The sequence below is a fragment of the Plasmodium vinckei genome, assembly GCF_900681995.1.
Source record: "Plasmodium vinckei vinckei genome assembly, chromosome: PVVCY_11".
NCBI classification, from domain to species: domain Eukaryota; phylum Apicomplexa; class Aconoidasida; order Haemosporida; family Plasmodiidae; genus Plasmodium; species Plasmodium vinckei.
In genome coordinates this window covers 721,883-734,631 of record NC_051303.1, presented here as the reverse complement: position 1 = coordinate 734,631, position 12,749 = coordinate 721,883, and the positions used below count along the sequence as shown (strand labels likewise).

The 12,749-nt window shown below is 23.2% G+C and overlaps 4 protein-coding genes and 2 non-coding genes across 6 annotated transcripts; 4 read left to right on the top strand and 2 right to left on the bottom strand.

Moving 5' to 3' along the window:
• Window positions 1-179: 179 nt before the first annotated feature.
• PVVCY_1102120 (pyridoxine biosynthesis protein PDX1, putative) lies at window positions 180-1,073 on the top strand (the record flags this gene model as incomplete). Its single annotated transcript, XM_008626163.1, has 1 exon — window positions 180-1,073. The coding sequence occupies one exon, from the start codon at window positions 180-182 to the stop codon at window positions 1,071-1,073; it is 894 nt and encodes a 297-aa protein (XP_008624385.1).
• Window positions 1,074-2,867: 1,794 nt separating this feature from the next.
• PVVCY_1102110 (conserved Plasmodium protein, unknown function) lies at window positions 2,868-6,722 on the top strand (the record flags this gene model as incomplete). Its single annotated transcript, XM_008626164.1, has 1 exon — window positions 2,868-6,722. One exon carries the CDS (start codon window positions 2,868-2,870, stop codon window positions 6,720-6,722), a length of 3,855 nt encoding a protein of 1,284 aa, XP_008624386.1.
• Window positions 6,723-7,047: 325 nt separating this feature from the next.
• PVVCY_1102100 (conserved Plasmodium protein, unknown function) lies at window positions 7,048-9,345 on the bottom strand (the record flags this gene model as incomplete). The annotated part of the gene is made up of 1 exon (XM_008626165.1): window positions 7,048-9,345. The coding sequence occupies one exon, from the start codon at window positions 9,343-9,345 to the stop codon at window positions 7,048-7,050; it is 2,298 nt and encodes a 765-aa protein (XP_008624387.1).
• Window positions 9,346-10,349: 1,004 nt separating this feature from the next.
• Window positions 10,350-10,430, top strand: PVVCY_1102090. The gene has a single exon. It is a non-coding gene; the product is annotated as a tRNA-Leu (tRNA).
• Window positions 10,431-10,811: 381 nt separating this feature from the next.
• Window positions 10,812-10,883, bottom strand: PVVCY_1102080. Its single transcript has one exon. It is a non-coding gene; the product is annotated as a tRNA-Ala (tRNA).
• A 693-nt stretch (window positions 10,884-11,576) lies between these two features.
• On the top strand, window positions 11,577-12,710 carry PVVCY_1102070 (DnaJ protein, putative; the record flags this gene model as incomplete). The annotated part of the gene is made up of 1 exon (XM_008626166.1): window positions 11,577-12,710. The coding sequence occupies one exon, from the start codon at window positions 11,577-11,579 to the stop codon at window positions 12,708-12,710; it is 1,134 nt and encodes a 377-aa protein (XP_008624388.1).
• Between the last annotated feature and the right edge of the window lie 39 nt (window positions 12,711-12,749).

Below are 12,749 nucleotides of genomic sequence, written 5' to 3'. Positions count from 1 at the left end.
GTTAAATTATAGTTTATAATTTGAAAGAAAAAAAAGAGATAACTCTGCTAAAAAAAAACACCATCAAAAAATTAAACGTTTATAGATTTCAAAATTTTTTTAATAAATTTTAAAGGGCTTCTTTTCTTTAAAAGAAATATTACCGTTTAAAAATATTTTTTTTCAAAAATTTTATAAAAATGAAAGATTATACAGATAATGATTCCATTTTACTTAAACATGGATGGTGTGAAATGCTAAAAGGGGGAGTTATAATGGATGTAAAAAATGTAGAGCAAGCAAAGATAGCTGAAAAGGCTGGTGCAATAGGTGTTATGGTTTTAGAAAATATTCCATCGGAACTTCGAAATATTGATGGAGTAGCTAGAAGTGTAGATCCAATAAAAATCGAAGAAATAAGAAAATGTATTTCTATTAATGTATTAGCTAAAGTTCGAATAGGTCATTTTGTTGAAGCACAAATTTTAGAAGAACTTAAAGTTGATATGCTTGATGAAAGTGAAGTATTAACTATGGCAGATGAATTTAATCATATAAATAAACATAAGTTTAAAACCCCATTTGTATGTGGTTGCACAAACTTAGGAGAAGCATTAAGAAGAATATCAGAAGGTGCTTCTATGATAAGAACCAAAGGAGAAGCAGGAACTGGAAATATAATTGAAGCTATTAAACACATAAGAACAGTAAATAATGAAATAAAATATTTATGTTCATTAGATGAAAGTGAAGTATATAATTTTGCTAAACAACTTAGAGCACCAATTGATCTTGTATTACTTACAAGGAAATTAAAAAGATTACCAGTTGTCAATTTTGCTGCTGGAGGAATAGCTACACCTGCAGATGCTGCTATGTGTATGCAATTAGGAATGGATGGTGTTTTTGTAGGATCAGGAATATTTGAAAGTGAAAATCCACAAAAAATGGCTTCATCTATAGTTATGGCAGTTTCAAATTTTAATAACCCAAAAATACTTTTAAATGTTAGTTTAGGATTAGGAAAAGCTATGCATGGAAATACTAAGGTATCAAATAAATGGAAAAATAAAAGGGAAGAAGATAATTCGTAAGTTTAATACCATCATGATATTGTACATGATTTAACACGAATTTGATATATTAATTAGTATTTTTATTTGGTTTTTTTTAAACTATAAATTAAAACATGATTTTTATTTGTAATAAATTTTTTTGAAAAATATTATTACAACCTTTAAAGAAGTAGCTGCGCAAACATAAGCAAGCATTGCTACAAATTTTTATAATTATTATGCATGTTCATCACACGGGTTTGTGCGTTTATAAGTTCTTAGGTATATGTGTGTGTGTGTGTATTGTATTTCAATTCGAATAATAAACCAGCTGTAATTTTACAGCATATATAAGAAGCATGTATTAGCTTAAGTTATAAAAAATATAATACTAAGCTTTTTACACATTTTCTTATATTATTACTGTTACGCTCTTATCGATCGATTCTCATGTTTTTCCCTAATTCGTTCCAACATTATTAGTACTTTTGTATTTTTTTTTTTTTCTTAAGAATATAATTTTTACTAATGTATAAAAAACAAATGTATCTTTTATTTGTTCTATAGTAAAATTATTTTTAACAATTTAATTGAGTATAATTTCTTATAAAACCTTTAAATAAAAAATAATAAATATACTGGTATAAAGTATATTAAAAATGAAGGGTGATAAAATATTCATTCGTCCCAACTATTTTCATTTTTAGTTAAGCCAAACAAATAGTAAAATTTCGAAATATAAATAAATTTAATTTATACAATACACATTGCATGTGCATATTTTTTTTGAGAAAGATAGAGAATGAAGTTAAAAATAAGCACACAGGATTAGACTATTATTTCTATTAAATGCTTATTTTCAATGTTTAGTAAATAGTTTATTCTTCAAGAATGTAACTATATGTATATACATTTATAAGAATTATTTCTGGCTTATTTTACCAATTATTTTTCTTTTTTTTTAGCATAAGTTACTTGTGTAACTACAGCTGAATGATCTATTGCGACTATTATTTGTGTGAGTGTCCATAAAAAAAGTGTAATAAATAATTAAGCAAAAATAGTGGTAAAATACAAATAGTAAATGAAAAAAATTTTAAATAAAATATAAAATAGCATAGTATGCACCGTTTATTAACCTAAAATATGTGTCATGCATATACCCTATCTAATATTATACCATTTTACATTTACCCTCATTTTTTGTATTAGTATTATAGCGTGTGCAAATAGTTATATACATATTTAATGAGTATGTACTAATTTTATTATTTTAATATGTACTTGTGTATTATTACAGGATATAACTTTTTTTCAAAATTTATATTTCATTGAATGATTACACAGTTTTTCCCTTTTTCCGTTTATTTTATAATTAATACAAAATACTTGGATTTTTCAATTTTCTTTATTAAGCCAAGAGTTTAAAAATCTAGACACAAAATAAGTTGAACAAAATTAACTAAAGCAAATTTAGGCGAATAAAATGATATGACATGAAATAAAAATATTATGACATGTTCATAATTTTTTACTATTTTATAATTTTTTTTTATTCTTTGCATTAATGAAATATATTCTTAATTTTTAACTGAAAAATTGAGAACTTAATTTTTTTTCTTTGCACAAATTAATTCACCTACGATTTTTACTATAGGGAAATTGCAACTGTTGTAAATGCATGCACACAAAAAAAAAAAATGCGTCCGCAAAAAATAAATAAATATGCATGTACACACATATATACATATTAGATAGCCGCCGACTTTTTTACATATTTACCTACGTATTTATCCGCTTTATTCTCATTTCTTATAAGCCCAAGAAGAGAAAATGTCGGGTGGAGAAGTAATTATTGAAAAAAATCCATCGAGTAAGCATTGTGTAGCTAAAAAGGAGTTATTATGTGATAGTATAATATGGGAACTTTTACAAAATTATTATAAAAAAGCTGCAATAAATGCATGGAAAGAAAATATAGTTCCATCATTCGTAACAAGTAATAGTAAGCTAGCTAAAGATTATGCAAGAGTAATAATTAATTATATGAAAGATTGGTTTAATAGTAATGAATGTGATCGTAATGTTCCTATTTATATATTAGAAATAGGTGCAGGTCATGGGAAATTTACTTACTTAATTTTAAGAGCATTATCAAAATATAAGAAATATTTTAAAAGCATGAATTTACCAGAAAAACCATTTGTATATGTATTTACTGATGTAGCTAAAGATAACATAACTTATTGTATGAATAATGAAAAATTGAAAAAATATATTAACAGCAAAGATAATTATGATAAGACATATTCAAGTAAAAATAATTCTTATTATGATTCAGAAAATGATAAAAATGAAATGATAAATTATGATTCTTCAACAAACAGTTCATGTTGTTCTTCATCATATAATGAAACAAATTATTCAGATGATAAACCTAAAACTTATTCAAATTATTCAATGTTAGATTTTGCATACTTTGATGGAAATGATACATCAGACAAAATTTATTTGGAAATTACTAAAAAATATATACCTAGTGGTACACCCATAGTTTTAATATGTAATTATGTTTTAGATTCTTTATTAACAGATGCATGGATAGTTAATAGTGAAAATTGTACAAAGCGAGCTTGCTTATCAGTTTATTCACCTATAGAAGAACCTGATAAAACAAATGCAGACATTATGTTACGAATGTCTGTTAAATGGGATTGGGAACAGATAGATATTGATGAAGAAATTAAAAAAGAACAAACAAATAAACCATCTGATTATTTAAGAAAATATGAAGATATATATACAGTATTGAAATTATATTCTTACTTTAATCAAAATTTGTCATTTGTATTACCAGTTGGTGCATTTATATTATTTAAGCGTATATTAAAATTAAGTGATAATAAATTATTATGTCTAATCGGGGATAAAGGTTATCAGTCTTATGAAGAATTTCGAGGTTATAGAGATCCTCATATTGTTGTTCATGGTAGTCTTTCTTTTATGGTGAATTTAAATGCTATTTGTCTATTCTTTTTATCTTTGGGAGGGTATTATATTTATACACCTTACTCCGACACATTTCAAGTTGTCACATTATTACTTCATAAAAAAACTAACGAGTTTACTATTCGAAGCCAAATTCAAAATAATAATGTGATAGAAAATGGCTTCTTTGGTAAGGTAGATGGTAATTCATCAGTAGAAGCATCTGGAAATGTCATTACCCCCTATGATAGAGTTAAAAATTCTTATATAATAAAATATTTCAAAAAAAATGCCAAGGCACATCAAAAAAAGAAAAATAGTAGATATTACAGTAAATTATCAAATCATGAATATGATATGGAACGAGATTTAATAAGTTCAAAATTAAATAGTTTTAATAATGGAGGAGAAACAATTTACAAAAAAATGAAAAAAATTAATTTAAAAAATTTAAATAATATGAGTATACATTTTGGAGGAACTATTTCCTCTTTTTTTGATAACGTCGAACAAATACCACCTGATATATTAATAAGTTGGCAAAAATCTGTTATTCATAATATTAATAATCATCCAGCTAATGTGTCAATAAAAGAATTAATTGCATTGTTAAGGTATTCTAATTATGATTCAGATGTTTTTTTTAATATACGAAGTTCATTCACAAATCTAGCATGTTACCCCAATATAAATGGTAGAACAGAAAAAGATATATTATTAGATATAAAAGAATGTTATGATAATTATTATTCATTAAAGGGTGATGAAGATATTGCTGATGCATGTGGACATATATGTATGAAATTTGGTGAGTTCAATAAATCTATTTATTATTTAAAAGAAAGTTTAAGAAATTTCAAAGAATCTAGACATTCATCAACATATATTAATATAGCTTCATGTTACAAAATTTTACGTAATTATAATAAATCACTTAAATATATTAAATCTGCTATAAAATTATCAAAAAAAGAAAATAATAAAAAAAATAAAAATATCCCAACAAATAATATGAACTATTCTCATGACTTATTATATAATATACAATTTTGTTTAAACCCAATTGAATATTCAATTATTGGATTAAATTATTATGTACAAAATGATGGATTATATTACTTATCTTTTGAACATAAAATAAAATTAAAGTATATCTTTTTACTATCTAAAGAAGAAGAAAATGTTCTGAAATATATGCACAGTAAATATAATAATATGCAATATGAAAAAAGTAATAGAAATATGGATTTTTCAGACATTAAAATTGTAAAAATTTTTGATAACAATAAAGTTGTTTCATTAAAGCAACTAAACGATCAAGACAGCCATAAAAACAATAAACACTATCATGAAGAATTAGAAAATGATAAGAATGCTGAACTAGCCCAAATGAACTTTTACACAAATGTAGAATGCATAAAAAAAAATTTAGCTGAGTGTTTAAAAAAATATAATTTTCATTTTGGTGTAATAGATTGTCCATGGATTATAAAACCTGATATTGTAAATTTAATGGTGAAAAATTCGAAACACATAATTACTTATGGTACTTTATCAGATGTACCTATTAAATCATCTGAAACTATTTTAAATTATAAAAAATATTCTGAACAAATTAGTTGGATAAATAATAATTATATGCATGATGAATGTTTATATGAAACAAGAGAAGCATTAAATTATATAAAACAAGTTACATCTATAACAGTTACACATTATAGTTACAATTTATTTAACAATAAAAATAAGGCTATTAAAAATAAAGACATATTAACTGATGATTTATGCATGGTTCTAAGTATGCTTCAAATTATTTTGGGTTACCATTTATCTGGTCTCACAGCTAACTTTTTGAAAACAAACAAATCTTCTGACGGTTCAGAAATGGATCATAATAATGGCGATCACAATGAAGTAGAAAGGGCTACCTCAGAACCCAAAATAAATGAACCCATTTCCGATTACAATTGTTTATCTGGTATTCTCACATTTTCAAAAAAAAGAAATGTATCAGAAGAAGATGGAATGGAAATATGTGGAAACTATTTAATAATGAATAATAAAAATGAAGAATTTATAACAAAAATAAATATTATCGGTATATTTGGATCTATATGTTTAAAAAAAACCTTATCAAATTGGAATATTCATATTGTTAATATTAATGGTGAAACAATATTTGATAAGTCAGGAAGAATAGCAACTAACCAAAATGCAAATGATGTATTTATTAGTCAATATTTAATTAAAACAAATGGAAAACTTAATAATATTAAACATTATAGTGAATATTATTCAAAAGATGATACACCTATAAATAATAATGAACCATTTGATTCTGATATGGATATATTAGTACTTACATCTGATGACGAAAATAGTGATGCTCATTTAAAAGAAAATTTTGTAAATACAACTTTAGATACAACCAAAGAACCTTCGGAAGATAATAGTGACAATGAAAATAAGGATTTTTATTTTACAGACTTTAATTTAGAAATAATGAAAGACCTTCCTGGTAAAAGATTTTATTCACCTGGTAAAGGAGCTTATGAAAATATTAATTTTGATAAAGATTTAATTGATATAACAGTTAATAATAATACATTTTATTCTCGTATTATTGAAGGAATAAATATGTCATATGATCAAAAGGGAGCTATGATTAATTTTAAGTACAACCCCAATGCGAACCCATAAAAGTTATGACTACTCTCTGTTCATGTGCATGTCCTTTGTTATGTTGATTTTTTTTATCGTATTTTTTTCTTTGTTGATGATTTTTATAGTATTTTTTGATTTTTCGATTTTTACGTGTTTTATAAAGTTATTCAAAAAAGAAAACAAATTCGTGTGCTGCATATGGGCACGTGGTGTAGTAACACCAAATGAACAGATGGAAATATACCAATAAAAATAGCTAACAAAATGAACTAATATAAACTTATAAAAATGCATGATAAGTGTAAAAACAAGCGTCATTGATAGACGGATAAAAAAAAAAAAAAATTTGGTTAGTTAGGTTTTACATTTCAATTTGTGAAAATTCGTTTCCCATAAAATCAAATTGTGAAAAGTTCAAGTAAGTTGTAAGATCAGAACTTGGATCATTATTATTTTTATTATATTTAATTTTTTTAATAAAATTTTTAATTTGTATTATTGAGTCTTGAAAATATTTATCAAATTTTTTTTTACTAATTTTAAGAATTTGACAAATTTCTTCATCAGAATAATTTTTTTTTTTAAAAAAAAGACCAAATTTCATAAAAATTATTAATTTACTTATTTTTTTTTTTAAAGATTTTGAGATAAATTTTCGTAAAGCTTTTATTACAATATCATTATACATAATTTCATTAAAACTGTAAATATCATCTGCATTAACAATTAAATCTTTGTAAGTATTTTTTTCTGGATGTGCAGAATCACTATTTTGATATGTAATTGGTTTTTCTGCATCTATAACATTAACCATAGATGACATAGCCTTTTCAATTCGTTCTATACTCATATTTAATCCTTCACTTATTTCTTTTATATTTGGTTTTCTATCATGTTTTTCAAAAAAAGATTCTTCAAATTTATTTATTTTATTATAATCATTATATGTATGAGAAGAAATAGATACAAACGATTTATGTTTTTGATAATAATTATAGGTACTATTTTTTGCCCACATATATACATATTTTGTTAAATTTTTTAATCCTAATTTTTCTACATCATATTTTTTGAACCCATTTTTTACAGCATCTAAACTAACTAATAAAAAATCATCTTCACTTAAATTACTATTACCTAATTTCATTTCTGATTTTCTTACGATATTAGTTATTAAAGGAATAAAATATATTAACAACTTTTGAGATAATCGAATTTTATTTTCCAACTTTCTTAAAAAATCATCTTTTTCATAATCATATGCATAAATTAATTCTTCTAATAATGGGGGTCTATTTTCAAGCTTTTCTAATATATAAATTGAATTTTCAAAAAATACTATATCCTTAATATATTCCATAAATTTTTGAACTTGTTCATTTATTAATTTTTCACAATCTTTATATAAAATAGTATCATGATTTTCAAAGTAATCTGTAAATATATCATAATTTTCTTCATTGTCTTTTTTTTCTACATTTATTTCTTTCTGTTCAACTTGTTCAACATTTTCATCTTCACCTGGGATTTTAAAATTAAAGGGTTCGCTATTTGCTTCACCATTATTATTATATGTATTTCTAAAAAGTGAAAACATATTTTTTTTATTGTAAAAATATGTTTTTATTAATAGATCTTCATCTTCTTTTTGGACTAAACTTTTCATTTTATAAATATAAATAATTAATTTTTTTAATTTATCAATAGGAATATTAATTTCTTTAGACCATAAGTCTAAAGTTAATATCTTTTTTTTATCTCTTATATTTTCGTAATATTCTAATCTTAATTTATGAAATAAGTATTCTTTAACTACTTCCGTTTTAACTGTTTGTCCATTTAATAATAATATATTTTCTTTTACATTTGTTTGTTTTTTGTTAAATATACTTTTATCATTGAATGATAATAAAATTTTATTTAATTTTTGCTTCTCAATTTTATACACATCATTTAAATATCCTCTTTTTAATCTAAGACGAATCTTTTTTTTACCTTCCCCATTAGATTTATCTTTGTTTTCTGTTTCAATATCTTCCTTATTTTCATCTATGACATTTTTTTTTTTTTTTTTGGATTTTCCCATTTCTTGTGATGCTTCTATATATTCACTATGTATTTTTCGTAGTTGAGGATTATTATTAATTAAAAATAATATATTAGGATTAGGATTTAAAACAAAAAAATTTTCAACTCCATCATTAAAATTAACATTTTCATCAACATTTTTATTTATTACATTATTGTTACACAAAGATTTGAAGTACATAATAGATTTACTTTTTATATTTGTATCTCTTTTTGACTCTATTTCATTGGATTTTCTTTCTTTCCCTATTGCATAGCATTCTTTTTTTACATTATTTTCACATTTGCTAAATACATTTTTTATTTCATTTTTCCGTTTTGATCTCGAAAATTTTGTACGCCCACCATTCCAGTTTAGTGTATTTGCAACTCCATATGCGTGAACTTTCTTAATTTGAAGCAAATATAGGATAGCAAAAATGAAAAGGGAGTAGTAGCATATCAGGGTAAAGGCACTCAAAGGATAGCCTTTCCCTCGTCTTGTGCTTGTGCTTGTACTTGCCTTTTTGTAGTACGCTCTTTTTAAAGTTGTAAAAGAAAAACATAAAAATTTGAAATTTATTTTTATCATTCCCCATATACCTTTTTCATCGTTCAAGGTGTTAATATGTTCACATTCTATTCCCTCGATTTGTTTGGTTAATAATTTATGCAAAGGTATACATCATTACACACACACCAAAACAAATATCACTACAATTGAAAAGGTCAGAGTTCATAAGGGAGCTTATTTTGTTAGCACTTCACAAAGCGTTCTTATTTTTCATGCCCTATTAATATATACTTACAATTTTATTAAATAATTAGTGTTTTCAATTTATTCGTTCAAAAATTATAAAAATAGCTATTCCCTATATTTTTAATTTAACTTAAAGGTTATGTTCATCTTTTATATTATCACCATATTTGGATTAGCCACAATTTACTAATAAAAATTATATCAAATAAATATATCTATAAATATGGTTGAATATCATATTTATATATCATAAAGTCTTAACTATATATTAGCATATATTTTTTTACTTAATAATATATACATAAATCAATTTTTAAATCATCAAATATTTTTAAATATTTTTAATTTGGCGAGTAGAATGAAATTTCAATATCATAAGCCTATCTATACATTTTTTTATTTTGAAAATTATGGAAATGGAAAATTAAATAATTCTTAATTCTTATCTATAAAGAGTAAATAATAAAATTTAATTACTAATAATTTATTTCAATAAATAAGTAACTCTTCTTTTTCTTTTCATTTTTTTAGCCACCCAATCTAAAATGTTAGCAAAACCGGCATTTAATTGGCAGCTAAATAATAATATCATATTTGAAGGGAGGGAGTATTCTCTTCCTTTCCCCTCCTTTTGGATTTCTATGCCTATATAATATTTTTTATCTATTTTTTGAATAATTTTTTAATGTTTTAAAAAAATTACAAAATTTATATACATTCAATGTAGTCATATTAAGATAAAATGTGTGAAAAATGGTAATGTTGTTTTTATTTTTTTCAATATTTTAAAATGTAAGAACATTTTTGTTATATATATTTAGAGGTTTTAAATATTTGACAGAATGGCCGAGTGGTCTAAGGCGCTACCTTCAGACGGTAGTCTGTATAAGGCGTGGGTTCGAATCCCGCTTCTGTCAAATTTTAAAAAATATATTACTATCTTTAAAAAATATATTACTATCACTTAATAATTGGTTGGAAATAAAAACAAAAAAAATGTTTATGCCATTTTTTGCAATCTCACTTTTTATATTTATAATAAATATATACAATAATAATACACATACTATGTATGGCTTGGGCATTTGTTCAAATAAAAATGACGAAGAATAATTATAGTCATTTTACGGAAACTATATACATATTACATGAATGGTACTATGTTTAAATAATAACTTTATTGAAAAGGATTGTTAATATATTATCTACATATCTACATATAATTAGTTAGTTAGTTTATACCCTTTTTAAAATAATTTTACTTTTTTTCTTTGTGTGAAAACTGCTAATTTTTGTTGTGGACCAGCCGGGAATCGAACCCGGGAGCTTTCGCATGCGAAGCGAACGTGATACCACTACACCACTAGCCCATAGCTAATTATTTCATGAGATTTGTAAGTATATTAAGATATGATAATATAAATTTTAAAAAAAAAAAACAAATATGAAATATATCTCTTTTTTATGATTTATCCTTTTAATATATATATTATATTTTTTATAATTTTTTAAATATTAAAAAAAATTGTATATTTTTCATTGTTTTATTATTGTCCATCATAAATAATTATCCTCTTTCCCTTTTTAATAATTTGTAACTTGTGTAAAATTTTACAACATTTTTGTCAAATAAATAAATATAATAAAATAAAGGAATATAAAAAATATGTAATTAAAATAATTCACCTTTTTTAATGCCAAGATTTAAACAAATTAACAAACTCCAAAATTTGCTAATTAATTTGTTTAGTAACAAAATTTATGTGTAATATATTTCATGTGCACATTTTATTTACCCCTTAATTTATAATATTTAAAGATACATACTTAATAAAATGAATTAATTAAAGTTACAATATTTATACATATTTTGTAAGGGTATACATTTTTTTTAAAAAATAATGTGTAAAATAATTATTTCAATTTTATTTTTGTAAAGAAAAGGGAATATAACTTATTAACTTTTTTTTTTCTTAGTTTTATTATTATATATTTGTATTCCTCTTTATATAAATTTACTTCTTTAACTCCATTTTTTTATTTCTTTCCCTTTTTGAAATCCAATGAGACAAATAAATAGAGAAGCAGAATTTTCTAACGACTTTTCAAATAAAATGAAGGAAGACAATGATGTTTCAAATTTTAATGAAAACATGTCGGAAATAGACAACACTTCAATTGCAAATATAAAATTAATGAGCCCTGAAAATAAAAAATATTTAATAAGTAATTATATGGATAAAATAAAATATATTATATCAACTAGTGGTAAACCAAATTATTATGAAATCCTTAATGTGAATGTAAATAGTGATTGTAAAACAATTCGAAGAAGTTATTTATATTTATCAAAGCTTTTAGAAGTCAATAAAAAGCTACCTAGTGAGTATGAAGAATGTTATTCCTTAATACAAAAGTCGTATAAAATTTTAACAGATAAATTTGAAAGGTTTTATTATGATGCTTTAAATAATTATATTGATGAAGCAACAATAGAAGAACAAAGAGAAGTTCTTGAAAAAGAAGCCGATTTAATTTATGCAAATAAAATAGAAGAATTAAAGGAAATATATAACAAAAAATTAAATGATGAAAAAGTAAAAAACGGATTAATAATAGAAAAAGCTATATTTGGAAATTTAACTTTAAAAAAAAAATGTATAAATAATTGTTTAAATATACTACCAATAACTGAAGAACATATAAAAGGTCCGTTTTTAGATTATACAATCATTTTACAATCAAAAGTAGAAAATAGTTCTTTACTATATAATGATGATTATTCATTTGCCTACTTTTGTGATATCCCTAAACCCTTGATAAAAATTCCAAGTAAAAAAATGAAAAAAAAAAAAAAAGAACAAAATAATGTTAATAATTATGAAAACAATAAATCTTATGCAGATATATTAGAAGACACAGAAATGTATTTATATATAAAATATAAATTTTTAAATATATATCATGAATTAATAGTTGTTGATAGATCAAATTTTACTATACCTCAAAGTTCTCATCGAATTTTTGGAAATCTTATATCCGGTCCATTTTCACCTGTTAATGTTATTAAAATGAAGCATATATCCAATTCCTATACTGATCATATTTTCCATTTTTTTGCAAAAAATAAATTATATATAACTTTATTTACAACTATTATGTTATGTGTTCAATCAATGAAATCAATGTGTGCATAATTTTTATTAAAAATTTTCAATATTTTTCGGCCTTTGTCT